This window comes from Myotis nattereri, assembly GCF_964212035.1.
Source record: "Myotis nattereri genome assembly, chromosome: 17".
NCBI classification, from domain to species: domain Eukaryota; kingdom Metazoa; phylum Chordata; class Mammalia; order Chiroptera; family Vespertilionidae; genus Myotis; species Myotis nattereri.
Genome location: NC_138092.1, coordinates 36,646,894 through 36,668,360, shown reverse-complemented (window position 1 = coordinate 36,668,360; position 21,467 = coordinate 36,646,894). Strand labels below are relative to the sequence as shown.

General features: G+C 37.6%; 1 protein-coding gene across 2 annotated transcripts in view; it reads right to left on the bottom strand.

The window, feature by feature from the left end:
- Positions 1-21,467, bottom strand: part of LOC308533179 (uncharacterized protein C8orf34) — a 466,353-nt gene that overhangs the window by 262,802 nt on the left and 182,084 nt on the right. Inside the window, exon 10 of one of the 2 annotated variants that reach the window (XM_081111001.1) lies at positions 18,169-18,245. The exons of the other annotated variant lie outside the window; for it this stretch is intronic. Within the exon in view, the coding sequence (XP_080967127.1) occupies positions 18,169-18,245 (77 nt within the window). The remainder of the gene's footprint in view (positions 1-18,168; positions 18,246-21,467) is intronic. 2 annotated transcript variants of the gene reach the window in all.

Genomic DNA, 21,467 nt, shown 5'->3' with positions numbered 1-21,467 from the left:
TCTAGTACATGCACAAACAATTTTGGAGGAACAAAATATAGTATAAAATCCATAGGCCTAGAGTAAAAGAGAATGTCTCTTGACTCCCAGTTCCAGCACTTACTAATTATTTGACTATGGACATATTAACTTCTTAGAACTTCTATTTCCTAATCTTGAAAATTAGAGATAACACCTACCAAGCTGGACTACAATGCAAATTAGAGATAGTGTCTGCAATGCCCTTAGGCCAATGCATGAACAAAGTAGACACTGAATTAGTGAGCTATGATGGTAATAAGGATGGTTAATTGACTCTATGAAGAGATCATTCCCCGAACCATTCTGAATCTCCCAGAGCAAATCCATCTGCTCTATTCTTGTGGATTTTAGAATTTTCAGTTTGGGCCATCAGAGCTTTAATTTTTTATTGTGATAAAATACATATAATGTTTACTATTTTAAACATTTTGAAGTATACAAGTCAGTGACATTAAGTACTTTCACAATGTTGTACAACCATCCTCACTATGTCATTACAAAAAATTTTCATATTCCTAAAAGAAAACCCCAAACCCATTAAGCAATGACTCCCCATATTCCCCTCTCTCAGCCCCTGGCAATCCCTAATCTGCTTTTTGTCTTTATGAATGTACTTGTTCTAGAAATTTAATATAAATGGAATCATATAATTTGTGACTTTTTGCGTCTGGCTTTTTTCACTTAGCATAATATTTTCAATGTTCTTCCATATTGTAGCATGCATCAGAATCTCACTTTTTAAATAGCTTAACAATATTCCATTATATAGATGCAGAATATTTTGTTTTTCCATTCATTAGTTGATGGACATTGGGTTGGTTCCACATTTTGGCTATTCCCTTAGCACCTGTTTTCAATTATTTTGGTTATATACCTATGAGTGAATTGCTGGGCCATATGGTAATTCTCTGTTTCACATCTTTAATTTTGTACCCTTAAAATTGCAAAGGAGAAATTTTAAAAGATAAATATAAACTTACCATAAAACCCAACAATTTTACTACTAGGAATGTCCCACAAGAAATGAAAACATAGATCTACGGAAAGATTTGAATGTGAATCTTCATAGCAGCATTGTTCATAACAGTCCAATGTTGGAAACAACCCAAATATCCATCAACCCATGAACTATTAAACAAAATGTGGTGTATCCAGCACCAGAATATTACAATTCATCAATAAAAGAGAATGAGCTAGTAATCATATTTCAACATGGATGAACCTCAAAAACATCATGTTAAGTGAAAGAGGCCAGACACAAAGACCACATGCTGTATGATTTCATTTATATGAAATGTCCAGAATAGGCAAATCTAGAGAGACAGAAAGTAAAATAGTGGTTGCCTAGGACAGGGAGTGGAAATGGAGATTAACTGTAAATGGGGCATGAGGAATCTTATTGGGGTGATGACAATGTCCTAAAACTGGATTATGATGATGGTTGAACAATCATGATATTTACAAAAAGTCATTAAATTATATACTTGAAATGGGTGAATTTTATGATACATAAATTATTCCTCAGGCAAGTGAAAATAGTCACACAAGGGAAAATGTTACATAAAAAGCCATGCTGTTCCTCCCTGTTATCCATTGCTAGTCTGAGTTCAGAAATTCATCATTATACTTAAGGGTTGTAAAAACTCCTCACTGGTGTCCTTGTCATCTCTATAATTGTTCTCCATTCAGTTTTAACTACATGAAGTAGCCACAAGGTTATTCCTTGAAACATTCCAAAATTAATAGCACAAATTCAGAGGTGTCAAGCGATATCTAGTGTCCTCAACCCAGCGTTCAGGACCCACAATCTATCATATTTCTACAACTCATAACAAATCATCTGCTATGACCCTAGGGGTTTCTATGGCCCTTGCAATAAAACCAGCTATTCTCAACTTCAAAACTTCCTCATGTCTCTTTCTCACCTAGTGTGTTCTACCCCTCTCATAGTACACAGAAAACCTTCCCAACATTTAAGATTTCCCTCAAGTTTCACTTCCTTCAAGAGTTTGTTGTTATGCTCTTAAGCCTACTTTAAGTGTTTGGTGGTAATATTTGTCTTAATACTTCATTTTTACCTTTGGACATAGATGGGATTGGGTTATAGAGAACTTGAGAACTAGATCCCCAGGTTTGAATTATCACTGGACTATTTACATAAGTTTTTGCCTTGAGCAAGTATAATTAACCTTTAATTAATTTACTCAACAAAATAGATAATTTGTTCTTGATTTGTTGCTAAATTTATATATCATATATGAGAACACTTAGCAAAGTAAATAGACACATTGAAAGAAATCAGTAAACACAGTTCTTATTACAACTTATATTGTTTTATACTGAATTTGAAGCCAACTGATTTCTAGTGAATTTCTTAATTCATATGATTAGATAATACATTTTGAGAATAAAAATTAAATCCCAATGTTGCCCTGTCCTAGAGGCTCCGTTGGTTGAGGCACTGTCCCTTAACCAAAAGGGTTGTGGGTTCCATTACTGGTCAGTGCGTGTACAAGAGGCACACAGCCAATTAATGTTTCTCTCTCTCTCTTTTTCTCTTCCTCTCTCTTCAAAATCAATGAAAACATATCATCAGGTGAGGATTAAAAAAGAAAAGGAAATTATATCCAATATGTCTTTGTATTCCCTATAGCTTTAGGCAAAATGATTAGACAACTATTGATTGAATTCTTGATTGATTGATCAATCAATGAAAATAAAAACCTGAAAGACAGTTTCTGCATCTATGCTGGTACTATGGGATTATTGGTTTCTTTCCAGTTCTGCCTGAAAGTCTATCTTATTGAACTTATCTGTACTTGGACACAATAGTCAGAGTGCAACTTCAACATGAAATATCACAATGTGTTAGAGCAGCAGCAAACAGAAAAATAACAAATTTTTATTTCCAGAGATCCACAGTTACATTATTTATTCATTCACTCGTTCCTTTGTCTGCATAATTATGCCCTGGGGTAAAAATAAATAAAACCAGTTTCTAATCTCAGGAGGTTAGAATCTAATAGACTGAGATAGATGGATTAATAACAAAATTCCTTAAAGAATTGAACACCAGATTGAGATGGGCATAGAATGTAGCAGCAATTGGGACCCAAAGAAAACTTCCAAGGGTGTCAGGAAAAGATCTGGAAAGCTTAACACTAATATATAGGGGTTTTCTAGTGATACAAAAAGTGAAAAAGAGGCTAAGAAAGTTTTCTATTAGGCAGGAATATAGAATATCTAAGTATAAAATCTTGAAACTAACATCTGCGATTCCAAAGATGGCAAGTAATTTACAATGACTGGAAGGGCAAGATAGAAGGTAGACCAAGATAAATGGGCTAGATAACTGAGAATTATGTTTGTCAAACCAGCAACTAATTTGAATGTTATACTACCAGAAACAATAACATGATCAGATTTTTATTTTTGAAAAATCTTCTTAGTTTCGAATACATGGATTTATGGAGTATAAGTCTAAAGGCATAAAGATAATTTTTAAAATAGCTTGAGTGAGTGATGGTTAGGGTTTTGAATTAAGGAAAAAACAAGGTAAGTTTAAGATTGTCAGCTTTGATATTTTCAGACTAAAATGCCAATAGGACATCCAGTGAATAGGTTCTATGTTGCTTTCCTCTTTGCGGTAGGGGTGGTGGTTTGGTTTGGTTTGGTTTGGTCTGGTTTGGTGTGTATAATTCTGATCCTCAGGGAGAGTTCCAGAAGAAAGAACTGGACTTAAAGTCAGAAGAAGTAATGGGTGTGAATGACATTACTGAGAGAGAATTTGTTTGCAAGATGAGAGGAGAGCGACAAGCAGTACTATTGAGAAACACCAACATTTTAGAGGCAGACAAAGGGGTAGAGCTAGCAAAGAGGACACATGAGAGCTAGACAATGAGTAGAGAATTGTGTCTCAGGAAACAAAAGAAGCATGAGCTCCAAGAATAAGAGCAGTGTAATAAATGTTGAAGGGAGAGGAAGGAGAAAAATTACACAGAAATCCATGCTAAGTAAACCTGCTGAAGCTGAACATAGAAATTTCACGTGTGCCCTATCACGGAACAAATCCTTTCCATTTAAAGGATGCAGGCACGCACAGCCCTTCTTTCCAGCAAGCTCGCAGAGAGGAGCTTGGTGAGAGTTGTGTGGTGGTGATGAAGAAACAGACTGATCAGCAAGTCCGTACTGTTAATTTACAGTCATGTCCCTGCTGTTCTGGATCTATGTCCACATAGTCTAGTCGGAATATTTAATCCCACCAGCCTTCTGAATGACAGAGTTGTATGCAACATAGTCTCAGTTCCTTTGAATGGTGTTGAGAGGAAATAGCTCCATAACGTTTGGCTCCTTACTTAAGCTATTCGGAGCCGCCTCCTTGTTGGAACCAATTTTCACCAAAAGAGTAAAGAAATTGAAGGCTAGCAGTAGTTCGTTGGATTTGGATATAAGAAATTAATATTCACTTTTGAAGTGGATTAAAGAATTGATGAGAGGAAGAAAGATGGATTTCTCCAGGATTTTGATGGAAAGGATATGAGAGAGACAGAGGCCTGTCTCACTAATGGTGAAATATGAAATGATTCATGTATTTGTTTGCTACTGGGAGATGTTTGAGAAAGCTCACGGCTTATAGGAAATTTCAAAAAGGATGGGCTGAACATACAGCAGAAAAAAAGAGATGTTAAAGAGGGAAATAAAAATATTTTCTCACGAGCAATCTTGAAACAATACAATTCAAACCTCTTCCTCTGAGACTGGATGAAAAATAAAGGAGGGGGGATGCCGATACACATGGGCAGAGGCTTATAGGATACTAAGAGGCTGCACACTTGAGGGCCCAAGTTTTCTTTGTTGGCTTGGTTTTGTTTGTGTTGATTTTGTTTTTTTGAGAAGTAGAGAGCCAGAAATAGTTTTGGGATAGCTGATATAAAAAATGAGATTAGAAGCTGATGTAGAGCAGGTGCAAGGACTGGCAAGGTGCATGGAGAAATAAAATTAGAGGGCATTCCTATTGCATTGCAACAATCTCCATAGTTCTGTAATTTTTTTGTCTGCCTATGTGTTGAAATATGGAGTGTGAATAGGTTGGATGGACTCCAGGCTGGAAATTAGCAGCAGTAGAAGGCTAAATGGGCAAGGCATTGATGTGGTGCAACATTGAGATCTTAGCTAGAGAGGGCAGCCAGTAAGAGGCAATGCTAGGCCTGGAGCTCTTTGGGGAAGTTAAAGGTGGGAAGTGGTGGAACTAAGGAAGTGAGAAAACTAAAAGGAGGGTATTATCAGGAGAGACTGATACACTGGAGTTTGAGTCTAGAGATAAACAGAACTCATTCTGGTAAGGTTCAAGATGTGTCCATAGGTGGCAGATATTGGGCAGAAAGTTTGAAGAATAGAATAAAAAGACATGCTGAAGACAGCATGTACCAAATGTCGAAGTCCTCAACGACCGAGGAGTGTGATCAAGAAATTGACATTGTATGAGATCATCTGAACCTCAGAAGAAGAGGAATTTTTATTCAGATTTGAAAATGAATTGTCAGAAAGTTGCAGAGGAAAACCAAGATAAACACAATATTGCCTCTTAGAACTGGTCTGAGAAAATAATCAGTATTTGCATAAAGGCACAAGTGAGAAACAATTTCTGGGGAAGTATTAAGTTTCCACAGAGGACAGAAAAAGACAGCAATAGGTAAGAGGTTGAAGATATGAAGCATATTATTTTCTATAAGATTTCAAAATAAGGTAATTGTGAGGGAATGTTTTCTGAGCCCGTTGTAAAAGGACAGGTCTTAGGGCAGCGGTTCTCAACCTGTGGGTCACTACCCCTTTGGGGGTCAAACGCCCCTTTCACAGGGGTTGCCTAAGACCATCAGAAAACACATATATAATTACAAATTTTTCTGTGATTAATCACTATGCTTTAATTACGTTCAATTTGTAACAATGAAATTGGGGGTCACCACAACATGAGGAACTGTATTAAAGGGTCGCGGCACTAGGAAGGTTGAGAACCACTGTTTAGAGGTACTGGGACCTGCTGATTTCCAAGGTCAGCCTGAACACAATTCCATACTTATGAGTACAATAATTGGGTTGATGATTTTGCCAGCTACACTGCCATGTATTTGCTAAAAGTTCAAAGGACATTCAGAATGAACCAAATTAAGTCCCAGTTCTGTGTAATTTGGGGCAACTTATTTTCTCTGAGCTTCTTGTCACATCTTTAATATGAGAATAACAACAATACTTACAGGGTTGTTGGAATAATATAAAAGCATTTTATAAACTGAAATGCACACATAAAAGTTAGTTATTGATTTTGAAACCCAGCCACAGAGATGTGCAAAGACAAAGATTGCCTTGTTAGTCTCTTTTACTGACTGTGTGAAAACACATCAAAAGTCAACTATTTATTTGACATTTGCACATCATGGCTGAGCAAAGACTGAAAAACCACAGATAAAATGAATATGTTACACTTGAATTTCCAGTGTACAAAAGATGACTCACTAAGTTTCTATGCTTTCCTTTTATGTCAACAGCTGAATGAAAAAGTCACAAGTCTCAGAAATAGAAAACATTTCTAGCAGGAAACAAATCACCAGGGAATAAGGAGGTTTTCTAAACGTTATGGAGTATTGTTGAACTGAAGGTTATGAACTAACTTTACCCTGTAGAATTAGCCTCCCAGGACACACTCTTAAAAAAGAGGCAAAAATTTGGTGTGTGACATAGTTGGATTAGAAGTATTATAGTGGAAATGTAACACCCATTAAGATCGAAAGTGGTAAGATTGGCTAGGACCAGTCTCTGAGTATAAGACATTTCCTCATGAATTTGACAATTTTCATTTATTCATGACATTGCATTTATGCACTTTTATTTATTTTCCCTCTTTCAAGTGGAGGAGTAATTTAAATATGCAGTCAAATATTTATTTAAATCTATAAGGACTAAATTTTTCAGACATATTTACAGTTAATTTAATGAATAAGAAATTATAGCTATGACTTCCTACGTCAATCTTATCAATCTTGAAAATGTGTCATATTCTTTTGCTTAATACAATTAAAAGTGATTGTTTTTTTAAAATCTTTATTGTTGAAAGTATTACATATGTTCCCTTTTCCTCCATATACCCCTTCTGGCCCTCACCTGCCCCCCACCCCAGGCCTTCACAATCCTATTGTCTGTGTCCATGGGTTATGCATATAAGGTCTTTGGTTGATCACTTCCCACCCACTCACCCACTTCCGCCTTCCCTCTGCGATTCAGCAGTCTGTTCCAGGCTTCTACGTCTCTGAATATATTTTTTCATATGTTTATTTTGTTCATTAGATTTCACATATGATTTAGATCATGTGATACTTGTCTTTCTCTTACTGGCTTATTTCACTTAGCATAATAGTCTCCAGGTTCCTCCATGCTGTTTCAAAGGGTAAGGGATCCTTCTTTTTCACAACTGCATAGTATTCCATGGTGCAAATATACCACAGCTTTTTTATCCACTCATCTACTGATGGGCACTTGGGCTGTTTCCAGATCTTAGCTATTATAAATTGTACTGTTATGAACATAGGTGTGCATACATTCCTTCTGATTGGTGTTTTGGGTTTCTTAGGATATATTCCTAGAAGTGAGAACACTGGGTTTAATGTCAGTTCCATATTTAATTTTTTGAGGAAACTTCATACTGTTTTCCATAATGAGTTCAAGACACTAATAGTGTACTATCCCCCATCTTCCTGGGTATTATTTGCTTAGAAACTCACTGTCCCTTGTTCTATATCAATGCATATTTTTCTTCCAATTGTCTTAAAAATACAATGCAGAATTTAACTGATCCCAAGAAATAGTGCCATCATTTTAGCAATGGAGAAGCAGTGAAATTATGTAAAGAGATGATTAATTAGAATAACTACAATCAATGATCTACCATTTATATCATATTTAATAATCTCAAGTAACTTTTTCTATGTAAATGTGACATTTAGAAGTTACATGTTAAAAATTCACAGATTTTTTTAAAAATATTTATACCAGTTTGGGCAAATATTTCCATTATCAATGTGTTGGAAATCAACAGACCAAAAATGTCAAAAGGAAAAATCTCACTAGATCCCAAAATTTGGTTACATAATTTGCCTACTATAACATTTGATTTTAAGCAGTTTTATTGGCATCTGAAATCTGAATCATAAAAACCTAGCAAAATTCCACATACTAGAAGGAAAAAGAAATAGTAAAATTCTTTAGGGTTGAGCAAAATGTATATTAATTTCTGTTTTCTAGAAGAAAATTCATTGCTGCAATTAGCTGCCAAAATTTGTCAACACTATCTTTTGAAAGACAAAATTCACCATAATTTATTACTTGTATTTGATGAGATGATAATGAACATTAACTTAGTTTCTTTTTCACTTTGCAAGAGTGCTAATTAAAACGTTCTATCTTAATTCCATAAATGCTACCTGTGTGTCTAGTTTTCCACACTGGATATATAATACAAGAAAACTGCAACTGTTCATTAACCTATTCATTCAACATTGCTTCCATTGACCAGCTATTTAAGTCAATTTACAAAGAATTATAAATACTCTAAAATATGTGCAACAATTTACTTACCATAAAATTACATGTGGGTATGAAAAATATCAAAGATGTTTTATTGGAAACATTTAAAAAGTAAGGATGATGAAATAGTCAAAATTTTCATAAGGGGAGGGTTATGTGTAGGGAAAAACAATATTACTAAGAAACAAAGTAGAAAGTAGAAAGTAGGGTTATCAAAAGTCATAAAGAAATAGTCTAAAGGTCCCCTAAAGTTCATACCCAGTTTTACATGGGAAACCTATGGGTACAATTCTTTCTATGCTTTTTGTCAAATCTAAGTGATAATTTTCTATTTTATGTCTTTTAAATGTATGGGTCTTTTTCAGTATGACTTAGAAGAGGTAAAGATCTGGGAAAGAAAAAGTGGAATAAAAGGAATAAATCTCCAAGGGGACACACGCTATTTGGCTTGAAATTAGTATGCAGATTTCTAGGATAGAGAAGTAAAAGGCACTGCGCAACCTGCATATTATAAACAGTCAATATGATTTCCGCAGATTGTGACATTTTCATTAAGTCTCAGCAATTTATCTTTTAATATAATTCCCAAGAGCATCAGGGATTATTTTTTTTAATGATGTGTGTTTTTTGTGTATGTTTTTATTGATTTTTTTTAAAGAGAGGAAGGGAGAGGGAGAGATAGAAACATCAGTGAGAAAGAAATAGCTGCCTCTTACACACCCCCACCAGGGATTCAGCCAACAACCCTGTGATGTGCCCTGACCAGGAATCTAACCAGCGACCTCTTGGTGCATGGGATGAGGTGCAACCAGCCGAGCCACATCAGCCGGGCAAAACATTAATGTTTCCAGAGATTTTTTTCACAAAGATTTCACTGTACTGTAAACTAACAATGTAAAAGGGAAAAGAAATACAGGTAAAACTTTGCTGATCTATGCACTTCATTGGATAAAAATTTTAAAAAATCAACAAAAATCAATCCACCTAATTCTTTCCAGTCACAAGAAATTCATTTAGGAACAATATCCTTCCTGTCAAAACTCTTTTTTGAATTTGTGTGCTAGCTGTATGTGAAAATAAGCACATCAATGTTTCTTTATCTTCATGGCTTCCAATTATAGCTGTTATCCAAGGAGTATTATAACCCAAATTTGTACTTTTTAAAGTTCATATGTATGGGCTATGAGGAAAAGGTGGTATGGGAAATTCCAACTTTAGACAACTAGGTCTGAATTCCTTACTACTTTGAGTGGAAGTAGAAAGAATTAGCAAAAAGTGAAGGCAAAACAGAAAGCCATCCACTTGTTCCTAGAACATCAACAAACAAAATGTTTTGTTTATGTAGTAATTCATAAGCACATTTTTTAAATATATATATAAATGTATTTTTTTTTCTTTTTTTTTTCAGGTGAGGATTTTTTTTTATTGCTTAAAGTATTACAAAGGGTATTACATATGTGTCCTTTTTTTTCCCCCCGCCCTTGACAATCCCCTGGCCTCCCCTACCCCCCAGTGTCTTATGTCCATTGGTTATGCTTATATGCATGCATACAAGTCCTTCAGTTGATCTTTTACCCCCCTCCCTCATGCCCCCCAACCCTCCCCGGCCTTCCCGCTGCAATTTGACAATCTGTTTGAGGCAGCTCTGCCTCTGTATCTATTATTGTTCAAAAGTTTATAATGGTCTCTATTGTCCATGAATGAGTGAGATCATGTGGTATTTTTCCTTCATTGACTGGCATAAGCACATATTAATCAATCTTACAAGTAATTGAAGTTGACCTCTAATCCAGCTAAGTAGACACCTTATTAAATGATGCTGCTGGAATCACCTATGTCTAACATCTGCGTTTGCCACAGGCAATTTTTCCAAGACATGTATTATTTCCTTTTTCACTTTCCTTCTGAGTACCTTCTCAATTTTAAGAGCCCCTCCTTGTCATGCTAGCCTGGTTTCTCGGATTCCTCTAATTGTGAAAGACCCAAGCAAGACTAGTCTTTCTTGCACCAAACTTACTGATACCTTCCTTTCATAAAAATATACCTGTCTTTTGATCCAGTCCCTCAAATGTCTACTTTTTTTACTATCTCATAATTCTATCTTTGATATAGGCTACTGATAATGTCCTCCCTTTAATCCTTTCTATATTATATGTCCAATCTAACAGTGGCCTCATTGCCTTAATAATTGTATGGACCCTGACGAGTTCTATTAAAGAGGGCTGGGGCACTGAGAAATATGAGCTTTGGTTTTTCCCCATTTATGTGACCTGGGACAAGTTACCAGATCATCTGGCAGCTCAATATGCTCACCGCAAACTTAGAGTACTATTTACGTCACAGAAAGGTTGTCAAGCCTAAGAGAGAAATCATAGGAACTGCGAAATTCAGAGATGATTGATATTGTCTGTAAAAATGCTTAGCAATTAAAAAGTACCATACAAAGATGTGCTATCATTTTCATTATTACTATTTTCATTCTAGTTAGTTGTATATACCTCCTCAAATATATAAAGCTCTTCAGAAAAAAAAATGACCTGAAAATAAAACTCTTAAAAACTCCAGGCTTTTTATAAAAGCTTTCCTTATAGGAGTCCTTTTAATTTTTCTACTACTTTAACTGATGACCAGTGACATAAAGTCTTAAGGGAGTCAGCTCATCAGCCCAAGTGCCCATCAGTAGATGAGTGCACACAAAAGCTGTGGCACATTTACACAATGGAGTACTATGCAGCCATAAAAAAGACGGGAATCTTACCTTTTGTGACAGCATGGAAGCATCTGGAGAGCATAATGCTAACTGAAATAAGCCAGTCAGAGAAAGACAAATACCATATGATTTCACTCATAGTTGAAATCTAATGAATAAAATAAACTAACAAACAAAATAGAAGCAAACTCACAGATACAGAGAACAGACTGACAGCTGTCAGAGGAAGGGCCGTTGGGGGGCTGGGTTGAAAAAGGTGAAGGGATTAAGCAAAAAAACCCAAAAAAACTCACAAGCACAGACAACAGTAGGGTGATTAGCAGAGGGAAAGGGGTGTAGGGTAAGAAACAAGAGGGTAAAGGAGAGGTAAGTGGTGATGAAAGGAGACTTGATTTGAGGTAGTGGACACACAATACAATATACAGCTGGTGTGTTATAGAATTGTATGTAATTTTATTAACCAATGTCATCCCAATTAGTTCAATAAAAATTTTTAAAAAGAGAGTCAGCTTATGACAGTCTGGTCAGTGCTGGTGAATAAATAAAACAACTAGCAGATTTACAAAGAAAAAAGTCAGTAAGATATTTAATGTCAAATATCTTTCTTAGTTATCTTTTTATTTTCTCATTATGCTCATATGCTTGTTTAACAAAAAACAATATAGAATTTTTAAGAATGCCATAAGAACTGTGAAATTAAAATATCATTGCTGTAAGTCTTTTTGGCTCACTGATCCAGAAAAATATGTACCACATTTATGAATTAAAAGGTTATAATCAATATCTGCTGCTTGGTATTTTCTTCCTAAGGTTTTCCTTTTGTTGGTTCATTTTTAACAAATAGATTTAGCTAGCAAATTCAGCTTTAATCGTCACAGCTGTGAATATGTTAAGAAGCATTCCAGAACACAGGAGGAGGAAGGGAAGAGGGAAATTCCAAAAGGATGACTTGCTTATTAGGGAGACGATAAAAATCTAAACTAAATGTTGCCTTTACTTCACTCAAATATTCACAAAATATTCATGAAGTATTTTAAACACAGGTGAAGCCACTGGGGAAAAGTTTCCAAAATCCTGCTACCCACTTATTAATATCCAATACCCAACATGGAAAGTTAGCAAATAGAGACAGCACGTGTTGAAATTACTCTAAATGTTTTTTAACATTTGTGGCATTTTTACATTTTGCAGTATATGACTCAAAAATTGCTATAAAATATATTGCATTCCTTTTTTTAAAATATATTTTATTTACTTTTTACAGAGAGGAAGGGAGAAGGGATAGATAGTTAGAAACATCGATGAGAGAGAAACATCAATCAGCTGCCTCCTGCACACCCCCTACCGGGAATGTGCCCGCAGCCAAGGTACATGTCCTTGACCAGAATCGAACCTGGGACCCTTCCGTCCGCAGGCAGACGCTCTATTCCACTGAGCCAAACCGGTCAGGGCAATATATCGCATTTCTTATGATAATAAAGAAAAAAGTTCTGTTTTGTTTCAATTCTCCATTCATATCTACACAAAGCCACAATTTTCTTCTTGATTTACCAAAAATACAGTCCTCAGAAATATTATAGAAGTATGTCTTGGGGAATTTGCATCTAAAATATCATCAATCTGACATAAATTTTTAAAAATCCATGTTTTCTTTACAATAAAAGCAGCTACCACCTAAAAATTATGTTCAGGATCCTGATATTAATTTATACAGGTATTGTTTATATTCCACATATTTCCAAAAAGAATTAGTGTTAATTTGACTAAATAGAATTATAGAAATTTTTAAGAATTCAAAGTCTAATCATTGATAAATGAAAACAAGTAACACTGACTTAGAACAAATGTCTGCATAGGAGAGCACTGTGTGAACACTATAAAAATAAAGCAGAAAATCTTTTAAGAGCCAGTTTGTAATAACTCAAGAGAATTTTGACAAAAAAAGCTAACTTTTCTTTTTCCCCCTTTTGGATTGTTAGGTATTATTAAGTAAGTCAAATACTATTAACAGATATACCTGAATTTTAGAAAGTGATTCGAAAGAGAATCTAGCTGTATCCTTTTAGATATGTGGCAGATAGGTATATGGGCTTTGGTAGAATTCACAGATGATAAAACAAATCTTTGCCAAAAGTGATGAATGACAGATTATTCATTATTATCATCATGAGATTATGGAGACATACTGAAGTTTATAAATGTCAGAAAGTTCCTTTAAAAAACGTTATTACAATCCCAGGTCATACTCCAAAGATAATATTTGCATCAAGTATGTATCCCATTATACTCTCTGATGTGGGAACATTATTGGAACCCTGGGTTTGGTTGTGGCATAACCCCCACATTACAAGGGATTTGGCAAACAAGAGTATGTCCAGGGAAAGAATCAAAAGTGCTGAAATCTTTGCAAACTACACAATATAAGAACTGGTTGAAGGAACAGATTGTGTTTTGGCTGAAAAAGTCTCAAATAGGACATCCTGTCTCCAATAAGTGGAGATCAGTTAAAAGGAAGGATTGGACTCAGGCTATTGCCCAAGGAATAGAACTGAAACCAATGGTTACAAGTGGTTGTGAGGAATATATGAAAATGTCTAACAAACAGGAATAAACTCCTGAAAGAAACAGGAAAGCACCTGAATAGCAGGGATATGCAGTAGAAGGGAAATTGACTAGCACTCAACTCCTGACCTTTTCACTCTTTTAGCTTTGGGAGCTTAGTCCTGTTACTAAGGTTCTCTGACTTTGTTTCATTTTATATAAAACTAGGGGCCCGGTGCATGAAATTCGTGCACTGGGTGTGTTGGGGTGGGGGGGGGGGAGGGGAGAGTGTCCCTCAGCCCAGCCTGCCCCCTCTCACATACTGGGAGCCCTCAGGCGTTGACCCCCATCACCCTCCGATCGCCTGATCGGCCCCTTGCCCAGGCCTGATGCCTCTGCCAGAGGTGTCAGGCTTGGACAGGGGACCCCCATCTCCCCCCGATCACTGGCTCTGGCCACCGCCCAGGCCTGAGGCCTCTGGCCCAGGAATCATGCCTGGGCAGGGGACCCCCATCTCCTTCTGATCGCTTGCTCCACCCCCCGCCCAAGCCTGACGCCTCTGACCCAGGCTTCAGGCCTGGGCAAGGGGACCATCATATCCCCCCAATCCCCGGCTCCGCCCCCCACCCAGGCCTGATGCCTCAGCCAGAGGAGTTGACCCTCATCACCCTCCGATCACCAATCACCGAATCAGCCCCTTGACCAGGCCTGAGGCCTCCAGCAGAGGCGTCAGGCCTGGGCAGGGGACCCCCAGCTCCCCGCGGTTGCAGGCTCCGCCCCTGCCCAGGCCTAACGCCTCTGGTCTAGGCGTCCGGCCCAGGCAGCGGGGACCTGCAGTGGCAGCGGGGGGTGCCGCGATCGTGGGCTTCGCTTTAGGCCCAGGCAAGGGACCCCTAGCTCCTGGGACTGCCAGCTTCGACCGTGCCCAGCTCCCATCGCTGGCTCCACCCCTACTTCCTGCTATCACTGGCCAGGGTGGCAAAGGCGCCTGATTCTCCGATCATTGCTGGGGGGCAGGGCAAAGGCGGCCCCAGGGCCGCCTTTGCCCTGCCAACCAGCTCTTAGCTCCCCCCTGGGTTTCAGATCACCGTCCGTGGCAGGGGGCTTCTTCCTGCTTTCCCTTTCGCCTCCCTGCATTGTGCCTAAATATGCAAATTAGCCGCCATCTTGTTGGCAGTTAACTGCCAATCTTAGTTGGCAGTTAACTGCCAATCTCAGTTGGCAGTTAATTTGCATATAGCCCTGATTAGCCAATGAAAACGGTATCGCCGTACGCCAATTACCATTTTTCTCTTTTATTAGTGTAGACTAGAGGCACAGTGCACAAAAATTTGTACACTCAGGGGAAAGGGGGGGGTCCCTCAGACCGGCCTGTGCCCTCTCGCAGTCTGGGACCCCTCGGGAGATAACGCCCTGCTGGCTTAGGCCTGCTCCCGGGTGGCAGAGGGCAGGCCTAATCGGTAGGTGCAGCCCCTGATCGGGCTCAGAGCCGGGCCGATTGGGGAGTTGGGGTGCCACCCCCTGTAATGCACAGAGCAGGGCGGATTGGGAGGTTGCGATGCCACCATCAGTCACGCTCAGGGTAGGGCCAATTGAGGGGTTGGGGCACCGCCCCCTGTCACACTCAAGACAGGGTCGATGGGGAGGTTGCGGCGCCACCCCCTGTCACGCACAGAGCAGGGCCAATCAGGGGGTTGGGGAGCTCCCCCCTGTCACTCACAGAGTAGGGCTGATAGGGGAGTTGGGGCACTGCCCCATCACACACAGAGCAGGGTGGATGAGGGGGTTTGGGCGCCGCCCTCTATCACCCACAGAACAGGGCCGATCAGGGGGTTGGGGCGCCGCCACTGTCACACTCAGGGCAGGGCTGATGGGGAGGTTATGGCTCTACCCTGTCACACACAGAGCAGGGCCCGTGGGGGGGTGGGGGGGAGTTGGGGCGCCGCCCTCTATCACCCACAGAGCAGGGCCGATCAGGGGTTTGGGGTGCCGCCACTCTTACACTCGGGGCAGGGCCAATGGGGAGGTTATGGCTCTACCCGGTCACACACAGAGCAGGGCCCGTGGGGGGGGGGGGGGCGGTTTGAGGTGCCGCACCCTGTCACACACAGAGCAGGGCCAATCAGGGGGTTTGGGCGCTGCCCCCTGTCATGCTAATCCCAGTGCCGGGAGGCCTCGCGGCTCCGCTGATCCCGGTGCTGGGAGGCATATTACCCTTTTACTATATAGCATAGAGGCCTGGTACACGGGTGGGGGCCGGCTATTTGCCCTGAAGGGTGTCCTGGATCAGGGTGGGGGTCCCCACTGGGGTGCCTGGCCAGTCTGGGTGAGGGGTTGAGGGCTGTTTTCAGGCTGTCAGGTGACAGAAGCTCCCAACCACTCCTTTTTTTCTTTCTTTTTTTTTATTCTGGGCCAGCTTTAGCTCTGGCTCCAGCTCTGAGGCCTCTGCTGCTGGAAAAGCGGAAACTCTCGGGCCCAGACTTGTTTGTGTTCTACAATCGAAACTCTGTATCAACTCCAGCTCTGAGATCCCGGCTCACTGAAAGCAGGTTTCTGGGTTTTTTTTAGCTTCTATATTTGTAACTATGTTTCAAACTGCCCGCTCAGAGGCCGGCTAGGCAGGCGGGGAACGTTGGAGTCCGCCATCACTGAAGCAAGCAAGCCTCATTCATGTTCGCTTTAAGCTGCCTGGCTGCCGGCTGCCATCTTGGCTGGCAGTTAATTTGCGTATCTCGCTGATTGGCCAATGGGAAGGGTAGCGGTTGTACGCCAATTACCATGTTTCTCTTTTATTAGATAGGATGGATATCCTTACCTTCCATGAAAGTAAGAATACTGAGATAAGGGAGAGGAAAGGCTGAACCAGATTGCCGCCATGGTTCTTTCGATTTCTAAGGCTCTACATATATTGTTCATCTCATGACGAGAAATTATTGATAAAAATTTCATTTATTCAATATATATGTATTGTGTATCTACTATGTGTAGGCACTTTGCTAGGGATACAAAAGTGAAAAAAATGCAAAATAATTTTTGCCCACATAGACCTTATATTTTGTGAAGAAGATGAACCATAAGCAAAACAAATATAATACATAGTATATTAGAAGATGACAACTACTATATAGAATAACAAAGAAAACAAATTTGAAGTTTTAAATAGGATTCTGGGGAACTTCAAAGATATATTAATTTCATCAGTAATTAAAAAATTATTTTTATTATGAAATCCATTGGAAAATGTGGTGCCCTCAATCAAATCTTGTGATCCAAGTAATGTTTCAAATACCGTAACCTCATCAGAGAGTGTTATGGTCTAAATTATGTCCCCTCAAATTTATATGCTGACATCCTAACCTCCAGTTCTTCAGAATCTGACTGTAGTTGGAGATAAGGTTTTAAAGAGGTAATTAAGTTAATTGAGATCATGGGGATAGGTCTTAATCCAATATGACTAGTGTTATTAAGAGAAGAGGAGATCAGGACATAGACAAGGACAGAGGGATGACGATGTGAAGATACAGGGAGAAGATGACCATCTGCAGGCCGAGAGGCCTCAGGAGAAACCAAATCTGCTAGCACTCGGATCTATCTGCCTTCAGAATTGTGAGACAATAAAATTCTGCTATTTAAGCCACCCAGTCTGTGGTGCTTTCTTATGGAAGCCCCAGCAAACAAATACAGAGAATACTGTAGCATGTAAACCCAGTCTAAATATTAAGTTTAGGATAGCACAAGACTGCATAGTCATTTTGAAAATAACTCAGAATTTTTTATAAACTTTACGTTTAGAATTTACATGTAGATTTCAGTTTTCCTGTATTTATTCTCTCAACATTATATTGCATTGAAAATCTTAAACCTATTGGTTTCCTCCCAATATACTCTATTGAAAAGAGATAGTTTAACAAAAATATCACAAAGACTTCATAACCAATAAAAGCATGCTTATATGTGAACTTTCAAGATATGCAAAACATTTATTTTTCTATTAAGATAGGTATAAACTTATTGAAGTTTAAGATGGTAACTCATATCTTAAAGAATACTCATGCGCACAAAAAGGTATTAATACCAGAATTTATTTTCTCCCACCTCATTTGAATCTTCTTCCTTAATCGCAGCCTTGCTGTGTACTGGTAATCAAGCTGGCCCCCTACTGATATGAGCACTCTGCATAGCTATGAGGGACACAGTGGGTGTACACTTGAAATATTCTTTAAAGTTATTGTTTCCTATTCCTTTCCACTTCTATTAGATTTTCCTATCAATGAGATAAATTAGTTTTAGAGATTAAAACAATAAGTGAATATACTTACAGGTCCTGTTAATTTAGGTGCTATTTCAAATTCTCCACCCTCCTCCATTAGTGCTTCTTCAGTCCCAGGTAAAGAATCTATTTTTACCAAAAGAACGAATAAGTTACAGTCACATATTGCTTAAATTTGATATAGGAGCCTATTACAAGAAGGATATTAAAGTGACTGAACTGGTTGCTGAAAAAATTACAGTGTTTGTGAGTTAGAGTGTAAGATATTTATTCAGCTTAAAGACAACCTATGAAAAATGTTATGAATTTCGAATGTCGAAGGACACAATGAAGTTAGAAATGGAATGTGCAAGAGCTGCTGTTACCTTGGATAGGGCAAACTTTCTTTTAGCATTTCATTCAGCTAATTGTTGGGACTTTAATGTTCTTTTTCTGGTTTGCAATTTTATATTTATTTGTTTTACCTACCAACTGTCTTCTTTTTTTCTTTACTGGCCACACAATGTAATTACCATTTTGTGTTCTTTCTCTTAAATGGGATAGGAAATTCGGAAAAGTTTGGAGAAGAGTGCATATTTTTAAATGATGGAAAGTTTTCCATTTTAATGTATTAAGCAAGAAGTTGTGATTTCTTATCTTGAATAGATTGAGGAGTGAATGAGTAGTGACTTTCAAATATGTGAATAAAATTATGGCAACCCTTCCCATATGTCTGCTGAGTTAAATTAATTATGATGACAAGGATTTATACGGGTTATAAAAAATTCTACAATAAGGACAGATATATAATCTAGAAATAGTCCGTACTTTAATACCTTCTATTCAAATAAAAAAAAATCAGTAAAGAGGAAGCCATTTTAAACGATTGGAGACTTCTAAAATTGATTTCTTATAATTATTAATATTTGAGAGTCATATGAATCCCTGAAAATTTTCCCTCAGATTCATGTAAATATGGAGACAGATTTTTCTGTTAATAAAATGTGTGCTCTGGGAAGAAAATGAGAGCATTAAATCTCTCAAGCCCTTAACGGCCACTCCAGGAGACTATGGAAAGCTTAGCATAAAGCCGTAATTATACCGTAGCTTCTGAATCAGAATTTACATTCAATAACCGCTATAGTCTCAAGTTGTAAGCAAATTTAAAATTTTTACCTACCACCCTTCCAAACAGACATTAAAAAGAAGGAAATTTTTGTTGACAAAATCAATACAGATGATGAAAATTACACCAAGTTCAAAAATATTAATGCACTAACAAAGAATACTTGAATCCCTATTTACTAAAACCCAATTGGTAAGAGTGACAATGTATAGACTTTTTGCACTAGGATGTGTAAATTAGCATAAGTTTAAGTCCTCTAAGACTGAATTATAATCTACTGAACTGTGAGTAAATACTAGTGTAATTTTATTACTTACTCTATTTTTCCTGTTTTATTTGTGTTGAAACTCTTGAGTAGAATATTAACTTAATAATATTAAAATGTTCTATCCTGCATTACTAAGCAAATTATTTCATATGTAGGAGAAAACCAACCCTCTAGTGGATTTGCTGATTTTTTTAAGGTTAGAAATATTATATTATAACTAAGTTTTCAAGTTCTCAGTCAGTAATTCATGGTTTTAAAGAGGTATTGTCATTCTGATTGATTTTTTAATGTATGTATGTATTAATCAATTCATTCAACTATTTCTGTGTTTGTATATTCATTTATTCAACAAATACTATAAGTCACTAGAGACATTCTAGTAGGTGCTTCATAACAAAAGAGTTTTTTATGAGGAGTGAGTTCTGTTCTGTTCTTGTCTGGGTTCAATTCTTCCTGTTTATTGGTACAATATCTAGTGGGATAAAAAATATGATGAATTTGCCCACCCAGTGTGACTCAGTGGTTGAGCGTTGACCAAGGAACCAAGAGGTCATGGGTTTGATTCCCAGTCAGGGCACATGCCTAGGTTGCAACTCAACCCCCAATAGGGTGTACAGGACGCAGGTGATAGATGAGGTTTCTCTCTCTTAAAAAAAATCAATAAAAAACATTTAAAAACATAATGAATTCCATTCAATGTAATGTGAGACAACTGTGAGGTCCTGCCAGAATATTTTTGAATTTACATTCTAGTAGGGACAATATATATCCTAAAAAAAAAAATCTTAGTTTCATGCTTGGAGCTCCATTTTTAAAAGTATTTTAGTACATTGCTGATTAACAATAATTGGTGTATGCATATGTGCGAACTACTTTGTCCTATGTACTTACTCTTCTATAAGTCTATATGATTTTCAAAATACACTGAGGGGAAAATGATTCTCTAAATTGATCAAATATTAGAGCTTATCTTATCACTTCATTTTAGAGAAGAAGCAACTGGAACATAGAAAGATAAAGTGATTTTGTCAAATTCAAAGTCTCTGGCAGTACTTGAACTACAAACTACCTCCGTTGTAATTGGGCATGCTGCTAGAAATTAGAAAACTCTAGACTTTAGCTTTATTCACCTTTTTTCCTGCCATTATTTTTACTTTTGCTGTGTGTGTCACAATAGGCTTTTATGCACAAAATTATACCCATTCATAGAAATATTTTTTGAGCCAAATTCAGTGTGGAAACAAAGCTGAAATAAAAATCACATTAGCGCTTTCGAATAATATCAATAATACTGAATTATTGAATTTGGTTATTTTCTAACATAAGTGGAAAATAACATATTGAATCAGAAACTCATGTTTTCAGATTTGTTCATTAAATCTACAGATACTTGAATGTCAAGAATGCAGAAGTTTAAGAAAGGACCTTAAACGTAATAAATACATTGTCCCCCAGTGGACACAAGTAAAAATAATCAACATATTACTGGTGTATTGTTTAAATTTCCAAAAAAATTGAGTTTCTATAATTCTCAGTTATTATGAATATGATTGCTGAAGATACAGATTTGTAGATTGGTGGATTGGGGGGGTTTTGAGAGAATTTTAAAAAATAATGGGCCAGTAGTTAAGTAATATCTGTCTTATGTCAACAAATGGCCAACATACTGCCCAACTTCTGCTGGCAGTGTTAAAAGTCTCAAGTGTTTCATGTCACTAGTACTATAAGAGATTTGAGTGCATGTAAACTATCATTATTTCTTTATATTGTGCTACACTGGCATTTGTGTATGTTCCCATCACACTTTATTTTTAAATGTTTATTGGGTAATACTTGACATATAAAAAGCATATTCAAAATATATTTATGCATAATATGTAGTGTATTTATATTACAAAACACGATGAAATAAACACCCAAGACACCACCTAATTTAAGAATTAGGACTTTTAAATAATCTTCATTTACCTTTGCA